Source organism: Myotis davidii, unplaced genomic scaffold (assembly GCF_000327345.1).
Source record: "Myotis davidii unplaced genomic scaffold, ASM32734v1 scaffold185, whole genome shotgun sequence".
Lineage (NCBI taxonomy): Eukaryota > Metazoa > Chordata > Mammalia > Chiroptera > Vespertilionidae > Myotis > Myotis davidii.
In genome coordinates, this window is record NW_006297811.1 from 2,156,033 (window position 1) to 2,182,567 (window position 26,535).

The 26,535-nt window shown below is 38.6% G+C and overlaps 2 protein-coding genes and 1 long non-coding RNA gene across 10 annotated transcripts in view; 2 read left to right on the forward strand and 1 right to left on the reverse strand.

The window, feature by feature from the left end:
• DOPEY1 (dopey family member 1) overlaps positions 1 to 3,228 on the forward strand; it is an 87,343-nt gene extending 84,115 nt beyond the window's left edge. For 4 of the 6 annotated variants that reach the window (XM_006773453.2, XM_006773455.2, XM_006773454.2 and 1 more), the window contains 2 exons: positions 625 to 684; positions 2,622 to 3,228. In XM_006773453.2, the coding sequence (XP_006773516.1) occupies positions 625 to 684; positions 2,622 to 2,927 (366 nt within the window). In that variant the 3' untranslated portion in view covers positions 2,928 to 3,228. The remainder of the gene's footprint in view (positions 1 to 624; positions 685 to 2,621) is intronic. The other 2 variants (XM_006773456.2, XM_006773457.2) reach the window with 1 other exon arrangement.
• Positions 21 to 24,684, reverse strand: PGM3 (phosphoglucomutase 3). 3 transcript variants are annotated; one of them, XM_015570297.1, is made up of 12 exons: positions 24,479 to 24,680; positions 22,197 to 22,381; positions 20,812 to 20,879; positions 16,088 to 16,221; positions 14,272 to 14,467; positions 12,179 to 12,336; positions 11,399 to 11,482; positions 9,276 to 9,374; positions 7,718 to 7,831; positions 6,756 to 6,878; positions 5,570 to 5,743; positions 21 to 190 (listed from the first exon to the last, which is right to left on the reverse strand). In XM_015570297.1, the coding sequence occupies exons 1-12, from the start codon at positions 24,566 to 24,568 to the stop codon at positions 158 to 160; spliced, it is 1,458 nt and encodes a 485-aa protein (XP_015425783.1). In that variant the 5' UTR covers positions 24,569 to 24,680; the 3' UTR covers positions 21 to 157. The 3 variants fall into 3 exon arrangements, with proteins under 3 accessions (XP_015425783.1, XP_006773515.1, XP_015425784.1); XM_006773452.2 differs by lacking the exon at positions 21 to 190 and adding an exon at positions 3,584 to 4,009 and having other exon boundaries at positions 24,479 to 24,684; XM_015570298.1 differs by lacking the exons at positions 21 to 190; positions 9,276 to 9,374 and adding an exon at positions 3,584 to 4,009 and having other exon boundaries at positions 24,479 to 24,652.
• On the forward strand, positions 3,407 to 7,711 carry LOC107184629. Its single transcript, XR_001515529.1, has 4 exons — positions 3,407 to 3,484; positions 4,136 to 4,192; positions 6,336 to 6,467; positions 7,150 to 7,711. It is a non-coding gene; the product is annotated as an uncharacterized LOC107184629 (long non-coding RNA).
• Positions 24,685 to 26,535: the final 1,851 nt, after the last annotated feature.

Consider the following 26,535-nt stretch of genomic DNA (forward strand, 5'->3'; position numbering starts at 1 on the left):
TGAATTTAGCATGCCATCAGTGAGCCTTTGTTACAAATCTTTTATTTTGCCTTCAAAAATTTAAAAAGTAAATTATACAATTTGGGGATTTTGAGTTCTAGTCTTCAGAATGTGCTTTGAGTGCTCAGAAATTTTCCAGTCTTCTGGGGTTCCCTACTCAGGTAGTAGCTCCTAAACCACGTTCTACAAACTATAGAAAATGGAATGGAGACAAGTGATTAAAAAGGAGGTTGTACTTGAAGGATTTAAAATCAAACTATTTCTTTAGGGACCAAGTAAAAGGACAGAGTCAAAGATGAAAGTTGGTCCAGAGTTTAGGGTAGGATTTAAGCACTTCCACTTTGATATCACAGGTTTGAAAAAATATTCATGATAGCAAATCCAGAAGCAAGGTGACTATATATGAACCCTAGGCACATTTACTCAGTCATCATTGCATGTCATTATTGAGCATTTTTATAAGATTCCTCCCTATCTAAGGGATAAATATGACAGTATTATCCCACAGAGTAAGAAAACAGTTTTGATTGGAAAGCATTCCCAAAACACTTTAAACAAGGCCTTCATGGCCAAGCATACTTTTCATGGAACAAAGGCTATGAGTTCTCCTCTTTCCTTCCACAGGACAAGGAGGAGGACTTTAAGACAGTGATTTTGGAGGGATTGGAGATGACCAAGCATCAGGTGAGGGTGGCTTTTTGATGCTTGTAATATGGCAGCAAAAGTTGCCACATCTGTACCAAATATTGAGACATAAACCCAGGTCTGAATTTCAACCATTACAACGGAGTTAAAAAGGAAGGAAGTCTTTCTTCAAGTATAGATTGGCGAAGTGAAAGGAGAAACCGTTTGTATGGAAACGTGTTTGACTTTTTAATTTTACTTATTATTGAGGAAGGTGATTCTGATTAAGAGCAGAACACTAAGACAAGTCCTTCTTCTTGGTCAAGAGCTTAGTTAAGTCCCTCTCTTAAAGGTACACCAGGACAGGAACATAAACAAAAGGTTAACCTTAGTTCTCTTACATTGGAAAATATTTATGTAGAGGGATCAAATATATTCATTTTACTTTAGGATAATGTTTAATACGCTCTAATTACTATGGAATTGTCGTTTGATTTAGGGAACTAAAGGTGGTATGGTCAGCCAACTAATGGTAGACAATGCTGTGAAAATCAGTCCTGGGACTGTCATTAAAGCGTTATAGTTAAGAGAAAGGAAGATGGTTTTTTAATAGTGTATTTTTATTGATTTCAGAGAGGGAGAGTGAATCATTGATCGGCTGCCTCCTGCACACCCCACACTGGGGATCGAGCCCACAACCCAGGCATATGCTCAACCACTGACCCACGCCATCTGGGCAGGAAGATGTTTTTTTTATAGCCTATAATTGAGACTGGAGGTTAAATCACTACTAACGTATTATATTAACTAAGAGATAGCTGAGATTTTCTGGCCATAAAGAATTGGATGATCTTTTTTTCTTCACATAGTCTTCTGTTTTAAATTAAATCTTTTTTCCTTTCTCAGGATTTTATTTTTAAATTGGCAGACAAAATTAGCAAACAAATCTGTGAGCACACACAAGAAAATGAACTGGATTTTGCATCTCCTTTCTCCACTAGGAAACTAGTGATTAAAATATTAGGTAGAATCAAGTTTCTTGACAACACCTGAACTTGTAACTAATATGACAGATTGTAATTCTGTTTCCTGAGTTCCACTTGATTTTTCCTTTTTTTCTCCAGTTTAGAGTTTGTTTTCATATCTTTGAGTCTGCCTAAGTTCAAGCATCTTTAGTTCTTATAACTTTTTCCAGTCATATTGATATCTAACAGCTGTTTGTATATTTAGTGGCTTTTCAAATTAGCTTCTTAGTACACAGATGATCTTGTGTTTATTCAGTTGACAGAATTTTTACATACATACATTCTCATTTGACTTTCCTGCTGCAAGATAGAGTCCCCAATTTTACAGAGGAACCTTTCTGTATCTTGCCTAAGGACACACAGTAAGTAAATGACAGAGCTAGGGCACTAACCTGGATATTTTTACTCCAGTTCCAGCTCTCCTCCCCATAGTGTTTAGCACAACACAGAAACAGTCTCCCGAGGGTTCCTTTCCTTTCTCTGTGCTGATGACAATTATTCACTTTGGGTCCTGCTACCATCTTGCGGCAAGTTTAAGCCACTTGGCTAATAGGGAATTGAGTTACTAATGGTAAAATGTACAAGAATCTTTGTTCCTTCCTGGCCTTCTGTAGCCATTTTGTGACCTAGTCCTTGGTTACATTAGTGGGAGTCCAGAAATCTGGGAGCTTTTTGAGTATATGCAAAGCACAAAATAAACTTTTAATATTTGACTCCTCCTATCCAAAACCAATTCTATTAAGCTTCTTTATGCATTCTAGTTGAAAAATGTAAGCAGTGTATGACTCCTCTATATTCACTTACTAACTGGTATCCAAAGGCCTCAGTTAGAAGCAAGAATCTTAAGTCTACAATGAAGATGTAATATCATCAGTTGTATTTGTTTAACTTTTTATTGATGTTTATTCCTTTTTAAGTATTCTCATGTACTATAACATCTGTTAATAATAATTCCCTTTTTGTTTTCTGCAGAAAAATCCAGAGGAAGACAACTCAGGGAGAACATTAGGCTGGGAGCCGGGGCACTTGCTGCTCACCATCTGTACCGTGCGCAGTATTGAGCAGCTCCTGCCATTCTTCAATGTGCTCAGTCAAGTCTTCAACAGCAAAGTCACTAGCCGATGTGTGGGACACTCAGGGAGCCCTGTCCTCTACTCAAACACTTTTCCTAATACGGACATGAAACTGGAAAACCACAAACCATTTTCCAGCAAAGCCAGGCAAAAAATAGAAGAGATGGTAGAAAAAGATTTTCTGGAAGGAGTGATAAAAACTTGAGCACCACAAGTGGTTCCATTTAGTTTAAATGTAAATGTTACCATTTAAAACAAAACATTACTCTGAGTTCTATAGTTTCTTTTTTTTTTTGTATGTAACAAAACACATTTCAGGTTGTATTTTATTTAAGTATTTGTAAATAAGAGCAAACGTCTGAATGTGGCCTGGATCACGTATAAATATTGTTGGCTCATATTGATTATGGTGCCTAAGAGAGATCTATATATATGCATATATAGTTCATTGTTTTACTGTCCTGAGTTGTCTTAAACCTGCAAAATATACACTGCACATTTTTTTCTATTGGTGTCAAGATTGGTTTAATTTAGATTGGTTGGGGAGTTTTTCTTTCTGTTATTAACCACATTTTAGTGCCAGAGGTTTGGTGATGCATTACAATTAGCTTTCTCCCACATACCTTCACTAAGAGGAATAAGGAATAACTGAAGCCCGAAGCCTGGGACATGATCCCTTTACATGTGGCACGTCCACCTCAGTACAGAGATGTACAGCCTCCATATTCCACCTCTGAGCTCCTGACGATGGTAACTGAAGAGGTAAGTCACTTAAAAATCACTCTGAAGACTTTGCTGGAGAATAATTGACTGCAAACAACATCCTGGTTAGGTAATGGCTACAGAAAAGACATCTCAACATGTTGCTAATAAGATTTAATTTCCAGCAGCCCTCATGATTTCTTCCCAGCATACATTATAAATTTAACTGAATCATATATGTAAGCCCCAATATCTTACATCAGTGAGACTGAAACTAGAGGTAAGTTTCATTTAAAAGAAAAAACAACAACGAATTTAACGAGTGTAAGGAATTATTCTGGTAGTGTTTAAGAAAAACAATCAGACCTAGAAACAATCCATTAAGGTGTAGTAAACATTATGATTATAGATGTGTTTGAACCGTCACAATAATGGCTTTACCGTTGTATAAAAACCTTTCAAAAATCCAGTCTCTCAAGAATGTAAAAATTGTCTTCATAAACCTGGTTGGGGACTTTCTCCTACCCCTCCAGCCAGCTGAAATACCACCAAGCTCACTTCATGTGCCAGGCGGTCTGCACTTTCCTGAAAAGTACATTAAAGGTGATTAGATGGGAAAGGCTACTTGCAGCTAACCCTGAGGGAAGGGGAGGGAGCTTCCTGATTGTTTCACTAACAAATTCAAATGAAAACTTTTTTTTCATCTTTCAGGAGCAAATTCTAACCACCTTAAATACATGGGAAACAAGTCAAAGTCTCTCAAATAAGGTAAGTTCTTAATCAAATCAGATTATAGTTATTCCAAAACTGAATAAATTTAATAAAACATAGTCCTTAAAGGCAAAACAAAGCCATAATTATCCTAAGAGTAAGTAACTCTTAAGGCCCCAGATAGCCTCTCCTCACCCCGCCAGGGGTATTTATTCTTTACATTAGAAGCCTGGTGCATGAAGTCCTGCATCAGTAGGGTCCCTTGGCTGAGACCGGCTCTCTGACATCCCCTGAGGGGTCCCGGATTGCGGGAGGGCTCCAGGGCATGTCCAGCCCATCTTGCTCAGTCCTGATCAATCAGCTGGACCCCAGCAGCAAGTTAACCTACCAGTCGGAACGTTTGCCCTTTGGTGGTGAGTGAACATCATAGTGACTGGTCAAACAGCCTTAGCATATCATTAGCATATTATGCTTTGATTGGTTGAACAGATGACTGGACACTTAGCATATTAGGCTTTTATTATATAGGATTCTCGGATGGCCTAAGGCAGGGGTCCTCAAACTGCGGGCCACATGCAAATATAAATACTGTATTTGTTCCCGTTTTGTTTTTTTACTTCAAAATAAGATATGTGCAGTGTGCATAGGAATTTGTTCATAGTTTTTTTTTTTTAAACTATAGTCCGGCCCTCCAACGGTCTGAGGGACAGTGAACTGGCCCCCTGTTTAAAATGTTTGAGGACCCCTGGCCTAAGGCTTCTGCAGAAAAGCTGCCAGCTAATGTATACATTAATGGAAAATGTCTCCTTCTGAGCCCCTATTCAATAGATTATTTTGCCTCCACTGTGCAAATTTTTTATCAAGGATTTATAGTTACAGAAAACGATGTGTGAGAGGGCAAATTTTAATATCCAATCACAAAGATTTGACCCTATCACAAAAACAGCAAAAGCACAGAACAAGCCTGTCATTTAAAGGAAATACTTCAAAAAACAAATTGAGAGTCCAGAGTCAAACATGAATTTCAGAAATGGACCTCAACCCTGATTGTTTTCATAGGAAAAATAAAACAGAAAATAGTTCAACATTTGTCAAGCTAAGTACCTTAGCTTGACAAATTAGTTATTCATGCCACAATTATAAATATGGCTTTTAGGAAATATAGAATAAATCAAAAGAAAAATATTCGGGGAAAGAATCTAAGTGGGTATAATTTTGTTCAACTATGTAACAACCACTGATGAAAATAATTTTGTAATCTTAATATGAACCTAAAAGGCTCCATAAACAAATATCAGACATTAAATCCTTAATTATCACAGCGAGATTGCAACACTATTAAAATAGTTTTCACCTCCTACTACCACCCTCCGCTACCTATGTTATTATTGGATTCCCACTGCACATTTTTTCAGTAGAACTGTATCAGCTTACTTGTGAGTCTGCTTCTGCGTATACTCGGACTATATCTTCTGTACCAGAGGGCCGGACGAAAGCTCGGGAAAGCTTGTACTTCTTCACCAGGTTGTCGATTGCCTCCTGTAGTCCTGAGGGTGTGACTGCTTTCCTTTCAGCATCTGTGGTGCTAATAACTTGCCTGTCTGCAACCTATGCACAAGCATTTCATGCTTGTTATTATAATTTCATCCCCATTTCAATTTAACAATAACAGCGCTACATTTCAGCTTCTTGTACACGAAGTACAGCACAGAAAGTAAAGTATCAAATTAAGCATACAATGCAATTACATTAAAATTTTATAATTATTTCTGCCAAAAGCAGGGTTGTTGATACTTTTCTTAGTTTCTTCAGTCTACAAAGAACTACCTTTAGCAAAAAAAAATATTTCCACATACTGTCTTACAGCTTACTTACTTTTCTTAGTTTCTTCTGTCTACAAAGAACTACCTTTAGCAAAAAAAAAATATTTCCACATACTGTCTTACAGCTAACTACCACTAAAATAACGGCCAGTAAATACTGTATGACTTAAGTCACTGATCAAATTAGCTTTTTAAAAAATCATCTATTATGAAAGAGGATCATGAGAATCTCCTAGTCACAGTGCTCCAAACTAATTTGAACAATCAGCCGCAATTTCTGTGAACTCTGGTGGTGAATGTGTAAACTGGTATAAATCTACATGGAAATCAATTAGCCGTTTATCTTAAATGCCTTTTAAAAATTCTCTCCCTTTGAGCCCAGATTCTACTCAGCATCTAGCCTGAGGAACTATTTTTACTTGAAATGATAGGCTATCCAGGATGTGCTTCAAAATAATATGGGAATGTGGAGAATGTAGAGGGAACAACTTAAAATCTACTGAAACTGGGTATACAGGGGTTCATTATTTTGTTCTCTCTATAAGTTTTCCATAATTTTTCAGTGATATATAGTTATAATAGATTTGGAAACCAAATACTTATCAAAGAATAGAATGGCTAAGAATTAGTCTGTAATCTTTAAAGATATGAAAAAATAGATGATATAAGGCATTATTTTCCATGTAATATTTATGTTTAGAATGAAATACGAAACACTTGGGAAACATTTTTATATAGTGAGATTTGAAATAATAGGTTTTAATTTTTAAAAAAGAATTTTAAAATCTTGCTCGCACCTTAACTTTGAGCTGTCGGTTTGGGAGATCCGTATAGAGAGCATCCCACTGCTGTATAGTCAGCCCTTTCAGAGCCAAGATTGCCTCGATCACCAGCATGTCAGAAATAGCATCACCGGCTGCCTGCAAGATGGGAGACAATGGAAGGAACCATTCAACTACAAGGAAAGATTAGATGTGAATGTGTCTTAGAAAACTAAGTTTCCTGTGCTTCCTGCTCCTCCCCCTATGCAGCAACATTAACTGGTGTAGAGAAATTAAATATTAATGAGGGGAAAAAACTAGCTCTTGAAAAACTTGCCTTTAATCTTCCTCCTTAGCTATAAAATGAAATTACATAATCTTAAGATTCCAGCATTAACATTCTATAATTCAAATTTTTCTTTGTAACTAGATCCCTTTTGAGATATGCCGTGATGGAAGGCATCATGCAAAGTCTTGGAGAAATAGAAGCTTTGGTGTAAGACATATCTGAAGTTGAAGCCATGTTCTGCCACTTATTAGCTCTAAGCCTTTGTTTCTTCATATATAAAATGACAATTACAATAACCCTTCTATGTTACAGCAAGGTTTACACAATATGGTATGTAAAGTGCCCAAATGTGCAAGATGCTCAAATGTTACTTCCACTGCCATTAGTTACACTCCAATTCTACCCAGTCTATACCAGGAGACAACTGATTGTTCTTCCTGAGTTTTAAGAAAATAGGTTTAAAAAAACATATTTAGTCATATATATATACTCAGAGGCTGAATCTAATGAAATTTTTCATCAAAAAATGTAGGGCAAGGGAAGCACTTTAATGTTCTGTCATTGTCATTTTACACTGTATGTGCCATGGTTGTGAGAAAGCTTGCAGGACTTCACCACTTTAATTTTTTATATAAGCCCACTATTCTGTCCACCTTCTTTATGAATAATGTGAAAGTAACCAAGACCCCACCAGCCCATCAGTTCTAACCTGGTTAAACAAATCAATAATGTTTTCAAGCATCTTAGCAGCTTTCCTTTTCTTATCTTCTAATTCTTCTGCTAGCTGTTTTATCTTCATTTCAGCAGTTTTACTAAACAACACCTGTAATGAGAGCGTACACAATCACAAAACTACCCCAGGCCCAGTCGTAAGTACTATCATGCTAAACCACTTTTGAAATTCTCAATGAATCTGGAGAAACTAAGGGGAAAAATAATGGCAGCCTTACAATGTATGAAATTAAGATCAAAGCAAAACCCAAAAGATATTACTAAGGAGAAAAAAGGTCCTTTGTGGATTATAAAACTGGTTATTAACATTTAAAGAGCTGATGACAAAATACCACCTTGGCAAAGGTGATAACATACATGGATTCATTATGTTTGTCCCTCAGCCGTTTAATCAGCTCTGTGCAACCAGGTTTCTTAGGTGGATCTGTATCATTTTACCTGAAGTACATAATTCATTGCAACTAGTATCTTTTTGTCCTAAAATTAAGACTGTAAGCCAGCCAGAAGTAGAAAGCGCACTCCACTCACCTATATCATATTGTGGCAAATAGTGCCAAACTATTTGTTATAACATACATCACGTTCCTCAAGATTTCTGTCATTCTGAAATGGCTTTCCCATGATTTTAGTGCCTTCAAGATGCCTGCCACTGAGGAGGAACTGCATACCATACTCAGCCACTTGCTAAAATACTTATTTGTTGGTAAACTAAGGTGCAGCTGGTCACTTGTTTGACTAGAATATAGCCACACACATTCATTTACCGCACACCAGCAGGCCTGACCAGTTGTAACAGACATTATAGTCCCAAAGCCTAAAATATTTACTATCTATCCTTTATATTCATTCACCAACCTCTGCATTAGATCACTGAAGTTATCTTTTAGTTGTATTTTCTAAGAACTTATTTTACTTCTACTTTCATTCATTGCCTCTAGAAGCCAATTTTGAAATTCATGAGGAAAATTATTTGACCTAGATAAGTTTTTGTGTTGGGCACCTCAAATCTATGAAATGAGGTAAAGTATTAAAACATCTAAAGAAAAATTATGTACTTTATGAATATACTAAAAACCATTTTTACACACCAAAATTGTGTATTTTATGGCAGGTGAGTTATATTTCAAAAAACTTTTAAAAACATTGTCTGCTAAGAGCACCATAAAAAAAGTGTATGCTTACTGCTAATACATTTCCAGTTGTTTATAACTTAATTCTCAAGCTATCCAACACTTTTCAATTTACCACACCTACTATACTTTTTACCACCTATGGCCAGTTGAACAGAGTATTTTTAAATGATGTATAGACAACCAGCTTATTAAAAAAAATTGAGATGTGCATTCTTATAAGTAACTATACTGTAAGAACAAATTAGCATTATTTCTTCACTCTCAAAGGAAGATCAACCAGATCAAATTCTACTACCATCCCAATAATTTCAACAAAGTAGAATAGCACCTATTACTAACCAGATATAGAATCCCCATCATTAAAAGTGCCAGCTAAAGTTGTAATTGTTTAAGAGAACTTACTGTGCCATGCCCATTTGCTTCAAAATAAATTCCAATATCAAACTCCTGAGCCTTATGATGCAAATGTTTTACACCAGTTTTAGTACAATAGACTGGGACCTATAACACATTTAAAAAAATAATTAACAGCAATTATTCAATCAGCAAATGCATTGTGTACCTACTATTCAAGGATACAATAGGGAGCAACACCTGGGGCTTAATCTAGTGAGGAAGACAAAGCAAATGAAACCAAAGTGATAAGAGAAGGCACTTAGAAGCACAAAAACAAGGGAAAAGCAAGGCGAGAGAGATGAGGATGGAGGAGTGACATGATCTGGTACAGAAAGCTCAATTTAGCTACAGGATGAACAGTGGCTTAGAGTAGAGGTTTACAAGCTTTTATTATAAAAGGCCAATTCTAAGCTTTGCAACCACATTGTCTGTTACAATTGCTCAACTCTCATTATCTGTGAAAGCAGCCACAGACAATACAAAAACAAATTAGCATGGCTGTATTCCAATAAACCTTTATAAGCAGGCTGGATTTCCCAGTTTAAGAAGGGGCCATTAGGAGTTTTCTAGGATTAATCCCAGTAGGAAATTATGGTGTTTGGACTGGCAACAGTCGTCAAAGTCTTGATAGTGCAAAACTACAAAAAGACCAAATAAGATGGACATTTGATTGGATTTAGGAAGCCTCAAGAATCATTAGAGCTAAAAGTATTTAACCCTTTGCGGTCCAATGTTATTTTTGGAATTCAGTCTGGTCCAAATTAATTGACGGGATTGAATGTTGAACTTGTTAATGTTATTGCTCGACATTGGACCTGCTCCTAGCGCCTGGTCTGTCGAGTCAGCCTCGAGGTTGGACCGAAAAGGGTTAACTGATTAGAAAATGGTTGAAAAGTAACAGTTTCTGATGTATTCAGTTTCTTAAATGGTATCTTACCTATAAGGGATTTTTAAGACAGAACATAGGAATTAAAACAGTAAAACAACCACCTGAATACTGAAAATCCTGTGAAAAGTAGGCAATTGGGCCCCTGATGGAAGTCCCTCGAGTAACTCTACTGTAAACCACTTTTGCCCCACCCTGAAATCAATCAGATCACAAACTCCAGCCTCCAGATGAGTTTTATTGTGCCTGTTCACTATTTTTCTTAAAATTTATATCAGTTGCCAAGACTTAAAAAGTCAGAAATTTACATGAAAATTTCTGTTTCAGCTCCTCACAGGTGGCTTGGGCACACTCTTCCTAGTCCTCACCTGCCCACTGTACTCATTCACTTCAGCTGTCCAGATCCTACAGGAACCTGGCTTCACCATCCCTACTTTAAAACGAGTGGCAAGACAAAAAATAGCAAAATGCAGGAACTTATAAAGGGATACACAAAAGTTAAAAAAGACTGCAGTAGCTAGTGAGAAAAAGAGTCAAGGCAAAGAGACCCAATTTTGGCCATGAACTTCTAACACTTAGAGCAGTGTCATACAGATGGTGGTCATCTGGTAGACATTGGGGAAATAATTAGAAACAGAATCTATCAACCCCCAAAACTTCTCCACAGTAGAGTAAGAAGACAGTTTTATTACTGAATAAGCATTAAGCCGGCCTAGTGATACACATCACAGTCAATCTGCTAAAAGGCTGCAAAGACAAAGTCCCTCTTTTACATCAGGAACAATTTAATTTTTTCTTTTAATTTCTAGTTAGCCTTACATGAACAAAGACTCGGCTTCATGCACTACAAGCTATTCACTTTTATGAGGGTATTATTTTCCACACAGAAATATCTTACAGTCTACACTAATAAAAGAGAAACATGCAAATTGCTGTCACTCCGCTATGCCCACCAGCCAATCAGAGTGACTATGCAAATTAACCTAACAAAGATGGTGGCTAATTTGCATATGCAGGCACAGCGGGAAGACTGAAGGCTCCGGCCAGAGTGAAGACTGTTGCAGCTGGAGGGGAGAAGCCAAGCCTCCCTGCGGCCAGACCAAAGGGTTGGGTCCTGGGTGCCAGAGGAAAACTGGTGCCAGCAGCCAGGGGAAGGAAGGCCTATTGCACGAATCTCTTCGTGCAACAGGCCTCTAGTAAAATATAATTAAGAAACCACCAGAAAATAGAAATGGTTCAGTACCTTCATAACTTCTTCAAGATACCGTGTTGAACTTCCATTTGCATATGCAGTTTGTACAACGCCAATATTCAGACTTTCTCCAATCTAGGCAAAAACAATGAAATGACCATGCATCTAAAGCAAAAACACTCCAAAGCAAACGTACGTTCTAAAGGATGACAAAGTGATCAATAAATTCAGCTGTGCCTTATTTTATGCATTAAATAAATGACTCAATCAAAATTTACATATAGGCCAGAAAAAAAGCTAAAATACTTCTGGGCATTATTTAAAACAATTCTACAAGGAATCTTTTATAAAGAAACATGTGGTTTCTTGATCTGTATCTCTTTAATTTTTTAAACAAAGGTATTTATTGAATTCTTGAAGTATATTTTTTCCAGATCATAATAATTACTTCCCATTTATCCTATCAGGCTAGCCAGAGATTTCCAAAAGATCAAAACAAATCTCTGAGGATGAGATTTCCTATTTAAGCTTGAAGCTTTGGGGATTTATGGTGGAACTCCCATTATTAAAGTGTCAGCTATGAAGAATTCAAAACTTCATAAAGCTTCAAATCATAAAACTTTGCCTATATAAGGAAGCAAAGAGTAACTTCGGATTCCAAAACCAGTTCTCCAAAGTTGAAATGTCTAGAATAACCATATCTTTTTGTATTTTCCAGCCACACATGTAAGGAACTTCCCGTGAGATATTCAACTGACTGCTATAGAGGCTAAAGAACTATTTCACCAATAAGCCTAGTTTTAAAGGGTAGTCAATCACTCCCTGCCATACCTCCAACAGGAGCTCTTTAAGGAAACTACTAATGAGTGTTGCTATCTTGTCTCCATCAATGAGATGAAAGTGGCCATCTGCATCATAGTAGTAATAAATAATTCTGTCTGCATCTCCATCAAAGGAACAGCATCTTTCATTGGGTTTCATTTCTATTCCTAGTACACAGAATAATTAAAAATGCATTTCAGTCTAAAAAACAGGAATACAACTCAATATTAAAAGTTTTAGGGTTTTTTCTTATTCTAGTTGTAGATGGAAATTTTTTCACTAAAGTATGATCACAACTGGTCTTATGTGTTACATGTAAACATGTCCACTATGATTATTCAAGAAATAAAATTATCCTTCCAAATAAAAACCAGTGTCTTAATCTTCAAACAGTATGCAGGCTTATTGGTAGTTTTTACAGGGTAAATTCTTTCACAGCTAACTGAAAAAGAAGCATTCAAACTCTATACTGAACTTGACATTATGCTAAAATAATATTCCACTTTATAAGCCAGTTGATTTGGCAACATAGGTTCCCATATAGTTGTTTAAAAGCTACAGGTATTCCTGAATGCAATTTATCTAGTCCTACTATGTCCTTCACATATTAAAAAAAATCAGCAATAGATGAGGTATGTGCTTTAATTCAGATAGGAATGATTTTTATTGTTCACACCATCAATAACAGGAAGCCGATGTTTCCATCTCTCCCTCTCCCTCTCTTAAATCAATAAAAATATATTTAAAAAAACAAAACAATTATAGCCCATGAGAGCTAAATGGTTTCTGTAATTTGCATAAAATTATTGAAACCTCAGCAACTGTTACAAATTTATTAGATATAAGGATGTCAACATATTGCCAATGCAACATGAAGCAAGTAGGCAGTGAATATGAATTTAAGATTGACTACAGGGTTCAACACAAGCTCCATGAAAGTCAGGGCCTATGGTTTGTTCATACTATAGCCCCAGTGCCTACAGCAAGATAAAAAGCTCACGATTTAGTGAATGGATAGATCAGGGCCTGAGAACTGAGCTGCAGGTAAAGTAGTAGTCAAAACTAGCAACCAATGAAAGGGAGCTTAAGTTGGTTAAACTGGAAATTTAAATGCTTACTATAGTAAGGCATAAAGTAACGTTAATATGAGAAGCCACTAGACAAGGTCTGTAGAATTCTGAAGAATGCAGTCCTGTCTTAGTATGGAGCCACTCTACTGCAGCCAGTCCACGTGACATGAGGTAAAGAGAAGCCAGATTCCAATATTTAAGTGAAATCGAAGCATTTTAAAAATGGCCCTAGCCAGGTAGCTCAGTTGGTTAAAGCGTCATCTCAATACATCAAGGTTGAGGGTTCAATCCCCAGTCAAGACACAAGAATCAACCAATGAATGCAAAATTAGGGGAACAACAAATCGATGTCTCTCTAAAATCAATGAACAAAAATTAATAAAAATAAATGGTGGCAACTAATGCAATTAAACACAGACACACAGATCAAACAAAATACATTTGCAAACCAGGCTAACAATTTTGAATCAATAATGCAGCTAAATATAGAAACCTGACTATAACTACAATCTGAAGAACAGTCTCCCCCCTAACATGCCCACTGTGGAAAACACTGATTCTGGAAACACATAATTCAGCAGGCGCATTCTCTTTCCACAGTGTGTCTAATTCAATAAGAAGAAAAATTATGCTACTTACCAATTGCTATTCTTTAGATCAGTGATTCTCAAAGTGTGGTCCTCAGACCAGCATCATCAAAAAGCCCTGGGCTCTTCATAGAAATGCAAAATCCTGTACTCTACAAAACCGATCCAGACCTACAGACTCAGAAATTCTGCGGGAGAGCCCAGGACTCAGTCTGTGAACAAGCTCTCCAGATTACCAATTTCTGAGTTTGCTTTCCCACTCCACACGCTGTGAGGAGTCCTGTGACCCACAGGCAGAGTCCATGTTCGGAATGGCACTGATGAGTAGGAAGGTGCCCAGATGTCTACAAGTGACACAAAACCCAAATGCATGGCTCCTCATTTGGCCACTTCTGTTTGTAAATGAGATTGGTTTCAAAACTCCAAAAACAAATTTTTTACATACCTTGTGGAGGTTTCTGATGACTTTTCACAAAGTCAGCCCCACATAAATGATTGAGTTTCCCGGTAGTCCCAACGTTAAACAACTGAATTGACAGCCCCCGGGAGAAGTAGTTTTTCATTTCTCTCAGCTTCAGGGCCCCTATGCCATTTGCACAGTCAACCTTAAGTAACAGGCATTCGTCACCACTGCAGAAAGCCTTAAAGGAAAGACACAGGGAGGAAAATCTCAAGTTCTAAAGGTAAGAGTGAATCATAAGGCATGCATACCCAGATGTAAACATCTTCCATTATTTCAATTCATCTATTTTAAATCAAGAAACAAAAGGGCACACATATTCAGATGAAAATCATAAAACATCAAAATAAAATTTTAAAATACCCTTTTTTGAACACTGACACAGCAACAGTTTCAATGATTGAATGACTTACGGAAATGGAGTTTGTTAAACCAAAAATTTACTTTCACAGCTGAAAGTCTTTTTTAAAAGTCATTGCTAGAAAAAAAAGGACTGCTCTTGGGGTTAGAGTCTAAAACCCCAGCAGCATAGCCCGATAGAAAAGACAGACGTGACACCGTCGTCCCAGAGTTGCGCAAGTGTCTTTATACATCACTAACGGGGGAGATCGATGTGAGTGGTTACAGGGATTTACATTAGCTATAGACAAAGGGATGGGAGAAGTGAAGCGGGCCAGTTCTGGGTAGGCACAGAGTCCAAGTCAGAAGTGTTTGCTCCCTTGGATAGGTTATGGGCAAGTGGGAAGTTCATGTTAAATAAGAGGCAGAGGCTCCTGGGTTCAAAAATGCCTGGCTATACTCTCTTTAGAACAATTGCAGGCATAGCACCTGGAAATTAATCTGAAGTTCCAAAAGACACCTGCTAATGTGAGCAGTCTCTTGTTAGCTGGTCCACAGCTGTTAACAGGTGAACCGCTGTTTCTTTCTCTCTGGGTACTGTAATTTAATTAGGCCATCTCATTTTTTTTTTTTTTTGTCAAGCTTTCTTAGATTTAGCCTCAATAAAGCAGGGTCCTTAAAAATAATATAGTCTATGTCACATGACAGTCTTTCAAAGGTGGGAATGAGCAGTAAAACATCTCTCATTCTCTTCATAGTATATAACACCATGGGGCATTTTTGTTTTTTTTCTAATTGACAGTCTCCTACCCATCCTCATCCCAGAATATAAATTCTATGAGAGCAAGGGCTTTGTTTTGGTTTGCTGTGCCTGACAATAACATACACTCAATATTTATTGATCAAATGAATTAAGCTCCTCAAATCTCATCCAGGTTTAACATGCCAATTCCCTTAACAAGAAAATCTCAACAGTAAGATGCCTCAAGTGTGATATCAATAGCACCTACTTAAGAGTAAACTCGCCCTGGCCGGTTTTGCTCAGTGGATAGAGCGTCGACCTGCAGACTGAAGGGTCCCAGGTTCAATTCCGGTCGAGGGCATGTACCTTGGTTGCGGGCACATCCCCCGTGGGGTGTGTGCAGGAGGCAGCTGATCGATGTTTCTCTCTCATCGATGTTTCTAACTCTCTATCCCTTCCCCTTCCTCTCTGTAAAAAATCAATAAAAATGTATTTTTAAAAAAGAGTAAACTCATCTGAATGAATACTTATAACCACAAGAAAACCACCATGTTTGTTCCCCCAGTGATTTAAGGATGTTACATGCCTTGCCAAGTAAATGCCAACACACAGTTAGGATATAAGGACCAGAATTTGTGTAGTCCTGGAAAGAAAATGATATGCCGAATTTTTGGAAAGAGGAGAAGTAACAAACTATGTAATTAACATTCAAGTTTTCACCTGTTTGGTAAGCTCCACAAAGGCCTTGGAGAGCTTCTGGTAGTAGCCTTCTGTGGTTGCCTTTCCATACTGGCCCTGGGTATTCCGGCAGTACACCATGTAGTGCAGCTGCGGCGTTGTCAGCAAGCCATAATCTGTCACAGAAGGAAAGAAAGCAATGTAGCACATTTCTTAATAAAGAAAAGTTTAAATGGATTCATACTGAAGGAACTGAAGGTGATAAAATACAGTTCAGAAAACACAAAATGCTAAATTTTAAAAAGCAAAAATATCCACTAAAATCAATACAAGTGCATGTCACATTGTAATTTATAGTAAGAAATATGTATTTGGTCTTTGTCCCCATTCCTGACAGAGCTTCTAAACCCTTGGGATTTCTTAAAGAGAGCAATATGATGTCTTTTATTACCTTAAAGAAGTGGTATTTGGGCCCTGGCCGGTGTGTCAAGTGGTTAGAGCTCTGGCTCATGCACAGAAGAGTCATAGGTTCAATTCCAGGTAAAGGGCAAGCACCTTGGTTGCAGGTTCAATTCCAGGCATGGTTGGGGCTTGTGTGGGAGGCAACCAATTGATATGTCTCTCTCACATTGATGCTTCTTTCCCTCTCTCTCCCCACTCCCTCCCTTCCATGCTCTCTAAAAAAGCAATTGAAAGGATATCTTTGTGTAAGGATTTAAAAAAAAAAAAAGGTGACATTTGGAAAGCCCCTAGGTAACCTAAGCGTGGAGGCTGATTTCACATGATTAGAGGGTTGCTACCTTCAGCCCCTTCCCCCACCCCCAACTTCAGAGAGGAAGGCTGGAGAAGCTAGAGATTGGGTTCAGTCACCAATGGCCAATGATTTAATCATTCATACCAATGTAATGAAGCCGCCATAAGAACTCAAAAGACCAAAAGGTTAACGTTCCAGTTGGTGAACATGTGGAGACTGGGATGCTCAGAGAGCATGGAAGCTCTGAATCCCGCCCCACACACCTTTCACTACGCATCTCTTTAACCTAGCTGTCCCTGAGTTAAATCCTTTATAATGAACTAATAACCTAGTCAGTAAAATGCTTCTCTGAGTTCTGTGAGCTGCTTTAGCAAATTAACCCAACCCAAGGAGGCTCCAGATTGGTCAGAAGCCCAGACGACTGAAGGAGGTGTGGGGATGGCAGTCTTAAGGGACTGGGGTAGGATTAAGCACTACCTCCAGGTAGGTAGTGTCAAAATTCAGTTAACTGTTTGGTGGTTATAAAAAAAATACACTTTGAACCCAAACTCAATTCTAAAAGAAATATGAACTACTGATAACAAAATCACTCAGTATAGACAAATAAAAAAACAGAGCAGTACAGAAAAGTTGTAATTGAGTTATATTTCCAGTAACATTACAAACTACATAATTCAGATGAACACTCCTACAAACAACCAGAAATGCTAGATTAAAAATTTCTTTTTAGAAGTAACTGCAGTACCAACAAGTTGTAGAGGAAGTAGGCCAAAATCTATTTAAACAGAAGAACTCCACAATTAGAGCCAAGGAAACTAGTTTTATTCTCTGGACATTCCTCGAAACTTGAAATTGAGCTATGGTTTTCAGTGCAAAAAAGTCCATGTTGTTCTAAAAGGGGGAACCCAGTAGAAGGCCAGGCCCTCATAAAGCTGAGGCCCCAGAGGACTATTCTTCAGGGCAAAAGTGAGTCATGGAGGGGAAGAGATCAACCAAGGAACTTGTATGCATAGAGGCATAACCAATGGACACAGACAATGCAGGGGGCTGGGAGAGGACAATGGCGGGGCATATGTAATACTTTCAACAACAAATAAAAAAATAAAAACAAACGTGAGTCAAGACCCAGCTGGGTGGCTCAGTTGGTTGGAGTGTCATCCTGTACACCAGAAAGGTGGCAGGTTTGATTCCCAGTTGGGGCACGTACCTAGGTTGTGGGTTAGAACTCTGGTCAGGGTGGCTACTGGAGGCAGCCAATCAATGTTTCTCTGTCTCAAATCAATAAACTTCTCCTCGGGTGAGGAGTAAAAAAAAATAAGTCAAAAGTCCCCTCCCAGAAAAGCTGTCTTAGAACTCAGCACAGCAGAGGGAAAACCCACAGCTAAAGAACATAACCACAATCACATACCTCCCATGGATTTCCAACCCAAATTCCCATAACCACATGGATCTAAAAGAACCTTGTCATCAAAGAACCATGTCATCAACCAGCCAGGTAGTACTCCCAGCAGAAGCAAACATTAAACTCTGCGTTCACCATAAACCTCAAAAATGTCCCACAAATAATTTGTTTTTCAAAAAAACAAATAGCTTATAGTAAAAAATCTAAACACACAAAAAAAGGCAACATGAGCAAGGAACAGGAGAAATAGATAGCAGGGATAGGCCAGTATCCAATAAATATTCATTCATGAAATCTGTCAACAGTCTTCAAAGTCATGCACTAGAGTTTGCACTGAAGGTGAAAAGTCATTTAAGTTCTTGGCTGTGGTATAAGGATTAGATGAGAGGAGCTGGAGAAACCCCCAAAATAAGTAAAAGCTTAAGTCTAAGGAGGAGAACTGCATAAGGAAGAGAAAAACTATTCCAAAAGGCATACTAAAGGATGAAACAAATTTTATGACCAATATCAAAATTACCAAATAAACATTCACTAAATGACTTTTTACAGTTAATAAAAAGCATAACACCTCTATTCCACTGATCAACCCAAAAACATAGAAACTATTCTTCACAGCTCTATCCTCATCACATCACAAAATCCTTTGGATTAAATATTAATTTCAAGTTCCTCCATTTCTCTTGATATCATTACTCTTGCACAAACTTCTGCAGTTTCCTCACTGGTCTCTTTTCCTTTCTTACAACTTTCCTATCTCTCGCTACACAAGAGCCAGAGTGACTGCCTTAAAATCCTTTGGTGGAGACCCACTGCATCTGGACTAAAACCCAAATCTTTACCATGACCTCTAAGGCTTGGAATGACTTGGCCCCTGCTCACCTCCCTAATCTTATCTTCCAGTAGCTTCCCCCAAAGCTCCTTGTGCTGTAGCTGCATTAATCTTTTGTTTCCTGAAATACACTGAAGCTGGAGAGAAATGAAGGAAAGGTTAAAAAAAATAAATAAACCTCAATTTTTTCTAAAATAAAACAGTAAAAAAGTGATGCTTCTAGAGATAGAATCAAAATGTTGAAAACAGCCATTCTAGGAAGAACACAGTTTTGGGCAGAGTGAATGTAAAGCAGGGGCAGCCACCTGATGGGGCGTCATTCAGACCAACGCATTGCACACTGCAGGCTGAGCCACTGCATGTCTGCATTTTCTAAAGCAATAGATGAATGCACATCGTGTAGTATGGGTAAGTAGTATGTATGGAAACTTTTATCTCAGCTATACAGACAAGCACACATACACACATCATGATACCAAATGGGTTTCTTACTATGGGTTGAAATAGTGAAATATAGACTATTGAAAGGTTGTAAAAACAGGCATTCAGAAATGTTTGATGAATAAATAAATGAGTAAATAAAAGAATATACGTAGCTGGAGCTATGGCGGTAAAGATGACCACTCAGGCAGAGTGACAGAGAGAAGCGAAGTATGGCCACATTAAGAGAGAGGGTAGAGGAGCACACAGAGAAGACCAACAAGGAACAGTCGCCAAGGAAGTGGAAGCTTAAAGAAAGAGGGAGGCCAAATTATGGACAGCTGCCAAGACATAGACTGAAATAAAAATTTCAAAACATAAATTCTAAGTTATTTTTAGGTTGCAGATCCCTTTGAGTATCTCACAAAAGCTATGAGTCCTCTCCCCAGAAACTAAGTGTGTGTGCAGGCAACACTCTGCATACTATATTAACAGGGACGCAGGGTGTGGGCAGCTTAACCACCACCACCCCCTGCAGGTCCCGGGCCCAGGTTAAAAATCCCCACTTTTATAACACCCACTGGATTTGACAATTAGAATTCAGGTAAGTGTCAGGAGGCCTTTCACTGGAGGGGCAAGGATGGAGACTGGCCTGTAGTAGGCAAAGTAACGACTAGAAGAGCAAAGAGAGAAGTGAGCTAGGTGTACTACTGGAAGAAGCCAGGTTATCTGTGAAGGAAGGGAAGACACAGGATCTGGAAAGGAGGCTGAAAAGGTGAAGAGAAGAAATTTTTAAATGAGAACAATCTAACACTAGGAAAATTCACCTCCAAGCACAATGGGTTCATTGAATTCACAAGGGGCCCAACCTATATAAGAAGAGGATTCTAGCCTCCATTTTGTTGCATTTAATACTTCCTCATTTGTTAAAAATAGGGGGGGAAAACGCCAAACCACTTGTCAAAACTTAAAATCATGATTACAAGTAGACCAAAGATACTTTCCATACCTACATGACAGACAACAGCTGATTCCACACGTGATCAGCCATTAGGGAATGAATACCTGATATTGACAAAAACTCCCTAGGATAGACTTCAAGTAACTTCTAGGAGTTCAGCCTTACTAAAGACAGCTGTTTAAGATGCTTCCTACATGTAATGTATACATAAAATAAAATATGCATGCCCAGAAAAATTTTTTTTTTAATTTTAAAGACTAGTATTTTTATCCTGAGGTTCATTTTTAAAAAACTTTGTTTATCTGTACTTTCAAACCTTTCTAAAATAAACATGTATTACTTTTATCATTGTTTAAAATGTTTTTTAAATATTAATTTACAACTTAAGATAACTACTTACCATGGAATTGACCTCCTGAAACAGTGATGCCATCTATTACAGACTGTGAAAGTTTCTCACTGCTGGGCCTAGGAGACAAAAGAGGAAAAATAGTACCTCCCATCCAGAAACCAACAGGTAGGTGGCTAGTTCTGAAAGCTAATGCTGAAATTATGTGCTACAAATATCAGAATAATAAGGTCATTATATTTGAACTAAAACCTGTCAAGTATGAAAACTCTGAAAAATATAATTTGGGTAGAGTATGAGAAGTCTTTTACAATGTTATTTCTTGGAAAGATACTGGCTTTTAAATGAATTTAGAAAATAGATATAAAGGATGCACTAATTACACCATACCCAAATACCTTGTCAAGTTTGACAATAACTACACACACTGCCTAAGAGCAGTAACTAATACTGCAGCATTGGGTATTAAAGTATCAAGGAAATACAACTCACTTTTCATTTTAAAACATAAGAAAAAATTATCTTCCTATCTGAAAATAAAGCAATATATATTATATAACTGCCTTGCAGAAAAAGATGTTCTGTATCATTTTAACTAGTTAATGGGCAAGAGGCAAACACATGTGGATGGCTTTATTGTGAGATCATTTGCTTCAGAACATAAGTCACCTGGCTAGTTCTGCTACCCATACATACAGTGGTCATGGAATCAGTGACAGATGGAAGTCCCTCTGATCACACATTTAAGGGTAAAACACTAGTGCAAAGCAATAAGAAATGGAGTAAAAATTTCCTTTAGAAAGCATCTCTGGCTTAAATCAAATCTTATATAAATGTGAATGCTTGTTTCAAAGCACACTTTTTAATCTAACATTTTACAAAAAAATCTTTTTGTAAAGGAAGGTAAAAGCTGCCAAATATGACAAATTTGTAGAAGTAAACAATATTTTACAGTGAACTCCAGCATGGGAAAATAATATAAATATATAGGCCAACAACATGGGATTATAAAATATATCTCTAAAAATAATGAGTTAAAATCATGTGTTCTTACTCTACAGGGGAAAAAGTAAACCTAGAAGTACAGGGGGGAGACATTTGTTAATTCTCTTGTGCCAGGAAATGTATTATTTTGCGTAAATTATTTCATGTAATCCTCACAAAAACCCTGTGGTAGGCCTTATCATCAACATTTTATAGATGAGCAAAGGGAAGCTCCAAAAGGTTAAAGTGGATAGTAAGTGTTGGAGTTGGTGTTCCGACTCCAAAACCCAAGCTGTAGTGCTGACTTAGTCCCTGTGTCTCCTAAAAAGACCAGGTAGGGGAGAGGCCTCCTGGGGCAGTTCTGTTTTCTTCCATTTATCATGGTACCAAAACTGTTACAATCACTTATACTGAGTTCCCAAAGCTGCTTGCACCACTAACTCGATGGTCACCTGGTATCTCTACCAATCACAACGCAGGCGTCTTGCTGCAGATCCACGGCAGCTTTCTCGCTGATGTCCAGCAGCACTCTCTGCACATCTTGCTCCTCAGCATTTGCCAAACAGGTAGCATGTTCCTCCCAGGAAGGTGCCAGCATTTCACCCAAAGGATCAACCAATTTGACACCATTGTCTTCCTTAAAAGAAAAACAATTGATAAGCCATCTGTGCATCTTTTTTTTTTTTTATGGCAAAAACTTTTTATTTATAAACAACCATGTACTCTTTCACCTGTTAGTATCTCAAACATAAGGGAAGAGCCACAGCATATATTCAATAAAGTGGGTAATGAATAATGATGTTTAGTTAAGAATGTAAAAAGTCTTAGTTATTAACCTTCAACTATTTGTATAGCACATGAGCATCTGTGCATCTTCAAAAGGGTGAGCTGAGGAAGTAAACTCCAGCTGCTTTTTCCCAACAAAAGGCAGTGATGGCTGAGAGCTTCACCAGTGACCCTGACTGAATGCCAGGCCCTAGACTAGGTGTCTTGTACTCATTAGCTCAGTAGATCTTCATGACCCCACACAACAAACTAATGATCCCATTATTATTCTAATCTGACAAAACAAAGATTCAGATCAAGTTATTTGCTTATGTTCATACAGCCAAGAAGTGTCAGTACTGATAGTAAAACATTAAGTCCATCTGACTCTTTCACCCAATAGACTACACTAGTTTTAAATGGCTGCCATCTGTGCTTTAACCACCTGTTAACTAAGGCACAGCTGGAGCAGAGTGAGGGCCTAGAACTCCTTCTCACTATTACTTTCGATTCTAAGCACATCCTGGCCAGTGTGTCAACCAGTGGGTGGCACAGAAGCTGAAAACTGACTCCTAATCCTGTCCTGCTCAAATTTCTGGGGGAAAAAAAGTACAGTTTAGAGCAGCGGTCACCAACTGGTGGTCCACAGACCACTAGTGATCCGTAAGGTCTGAAAGGTTGGCAATTGCTGATTTAGAGTGAATGTCAACTGAAGGAAACAGCTCAGAATTATTTTAAGAAATGCAATAAATATGAGGTTCTGCCTACAAATCATTCATAAATTACAGAAATTTAGACATGCATTTATAATAATGCACATTTAGAAGTTGGACAAGCAAAGTCCTCATGTTTTGGGGGAAGAGGTTACAATCCTACATAGCTTTAACTTACTTTTGATTTAGCTACAAAGGCAAAAATCTCATGCCATAGTAACCAAACAGAAGCATATTATTCAAATCATGTACATGGTGGGGCAAAAGTAGGTCTACAGTTGTTCATATGGGAAATAATACAATAACTAATAAATAATAATACAAGAATAAATTGTGTTTCACATACACACAACTGTTTTTACCTCACCCGTATTAGTGAGCAACAGAATAAAAGTTTAGTTGTATCAAAAGGAATCTAGATTCATAAAAGGCTGTGACTCGCAGGTAGCTATGATGCACACTGACCACCAGGGAGGCAGATGCTCAACACAGGAGCTGCAGAGCAACAGCAACTTTGCAGAGTGCCATCTCCCACTCTGGGACCCTCAGGGGGTGTCAGACTGCTGGTTTTAGCCTAATCCCTGCAGGCCAGGCCCAGGGACCCCACCTGCCTGAGGAACCCTGCTCACTTCACAGACACCCCCTGAGCCCCAGCACCACCCCAGGTGCCATCTCCTAATTAATTTCCTTTCAATGTGCACGAATCCATACACCAGGCTTCCACTCCTTTGACAAAAACTTGTCATAAACACCAACACCATGAGCCTCATCAACATTCTGTCCGGAGCTCACTTGTGGATCCCTGGAGCCTCCTGTTTGGCTGTTTCTTCAGAACAAGAAACTATTCCCTAGCTATTAAAGAAACCTGTCTGAAAATTTTCAAAATGCACTAAGTCTTTGCAAACGTTTGCCCTTTCCCCACCTTGCTTCTAATCTAATTTCTGTTAAATTAACAGAGGTAAGATTTTTTATTACTGATACTGTGGCAAGTAATTTGGAAGGACATTCTGTTATTTCTCTAATGTGGACACTTCCCCCAAAAATAACAGACTCATTTCATTCTCTCCACACCCACTAATGAATCATGAGCCATATGACCACTCAGTAAGAAAAAGCTATTTCACATCCAAAGGCACAAAACGACGTGATGGCCCATTCCTAGAATTAGAATTTGAACACTAGATCAAACTGCTCAACACATTAAGGTTTGGTCTTGTAAATAAAGGTTTGCTTGATCAGAGAACTAAATGCATTACCTCAGGATTGTGTGATGCTGTTACCATGACTCCTATTGTAGATTTTGTCTGTTTTGACCGTAGAACAGCTAATAATCCCATGCGAAACATGACATGATCAAGATGTTCCGCTTTTGTTCGAAATCCAGCAGTCCCATATTGAAGAATGAGTCCACTGGGCTTGGCATGTAATGCTGAGTGTTTTGTAATAGCATCTAAATCCATGTCTACAAAATTAAGGAATATTTTTCAGGCATATTAAGAAATCTTTCAAGGACCATTTGCTTCAAAAACGGCCACCCCAAATACGCATGCCTCATTTTGAACCTCCCCAAAGAACCATTTTTTAAAAAATACATTTTATTGATTTTTTACAAAGAGGAAAGGAGGGACAGAGAGTTAGAAACATGGATGAGAGAGAAACATTGATCAGCTGCCTCCTGCACACCTCCTACTGGCGATGTGCCCGAAACCAAGGTACATGCCCTTGACCGGAATCGAACCTGGGACCCTTCAGTCTGCAGGCTGACGCTCTCTCCACTGAGCCAAACTGGTTAGGGCCAAAGAACCATTTTTTAAGAAAGAAAAGAATGACAGAATAAGTCCTGGGAGTTGGTAGTACCTAGAAAATCTTGACCCAATTATATTGTCCACTCCAGGGCAGGGGTCAGATATATTTCACAACTCATCTCCCATTTTGGCTCTAGGGATATCCCTGGACCTGGGTTGAATTTAAAATGGTCCACTCTCAACTAAAATGAAGATTCCACAGCAAGATTCCTAGACTCCTACAAGATCAAAAATCACCTCATTTTACAAGTGGAACAGCTTAGGCCTGGGCCTCACTTAAATGAGCTAAATTTACGATGGTACCTGATGACCCCAAAGCCCAAGGTCGTACTCTCAAGGGGACTGGACCTACATACCCAGAACATGTGGGAAATCTGTGCAGTTCTTTTGTAATTCTTCCCAGCCTACAGAGACTATTCCCAGATGAAAAACAAAGGCTAACAGTCTCCTTCCTCTCCAATACCTTACAGGGGGTGGTTCCATTTTCATAAGGGAGAATCAGGACACACTTCTAAGTTAAACTCTGGCCCAGCCAGGTGGCTCCCTTGGTTGGAGCACCCTCCCACACACCAAAAAGGGTTCGGGTTTGATTCTGGTCCAGGGCACACAGCTAGGTTGCCGCTTCCATCCTGTTGGGTGCATATGGGAGGCAACTGATGTTTCTCTCCCCCTTCCTCTTCTTTCCTCTCTCTCTCTCTCAAATTAATGAACATATCCTTGGAGAAGGAAGGAAGGAAAAGGAAAGGAAGGAAAGAAAGGAAGCTCTGAAACTAACATCATCTTCCTTTTACCTTTAATTTAAAAAATCAAACATCGGCCCTTAGCCCTGTAACTTTTCTTAGTCCGCTTGGCCACGTCCTCCTCTGGGGTAGTCCCATTCCCGGTGGAACTTGGGGCTCCCCGCCTCGGCTGTGTGCACTGCTCAGTCCCTGGGTCAGCCCCACCTCCAATCAGCCGTGAGAAGAGCAGCAGCCCCCCAGCTGCCAGCCTCCCGGGCAAACCTGGCGGGTGCGGGTCGCCTCCAGGCCGCCACGGTGGGCGAGCACCGCCAGCAAAGCCAGTCAACCTTCGGCTGGTGGAGGACCTTGCCGTCCACTTGTAAAACAGCTGTGCGACGCTCTGAAATGAGGTGTGCCTGTATCTTGTTTCCTTTATGGTCCTTAATTGCTTCAATGAACAAAAGTTAAAGGAAATGGTGGAAAACGTTTTGTTCGGTTGGAAGAAAGCTGGCGCTAGCCACGCTGACTTAGTCCGGTCCAAAGTGATCAAACCTCTTTCCCAAGCATGACCACATTCTGTTAAAAACTGACCCGTGGGTAATGTATCACGGTTATTCATAGGGCGTACACCAGCCCTGTAAGTCCAAAAAGTCTTTTTATTATTATTACTAAGATAAGATGCGTCCACCCCTTCATGCGTTTCACGTGCTGAAACGACTTTGAATGGGTACGTGAACGCTTTTGTTAAAAGTGCTTCCAAGCCCAGGGTCCACTCTGAAAAAGTTCAGC

Bases quoted from the DNA above. Each gene is read 5' to 3' on its own strand.
- PGM3 (XM_006773452.2), bottom strand. From the start codon at position 24,682: ATGGATTTAGATGCTATTACAAAACACTCAGCATTACATGCCAAGCCC. The intron at 20,880-22,196 runs GTGACCATCGAG...TTTGTCTCCTAG, and splicing joins GTGATTGGTAGAGATACCAG to GCCCAGCAGTGAGAAACTTT. The intron at 6,879-7,717 runs GTTAGAACTGAT...CCCATCTTGCAG, and splicing joins TTATTGATTTGTTTAACCAG to GCAGCCGGTGATGCTATTTC.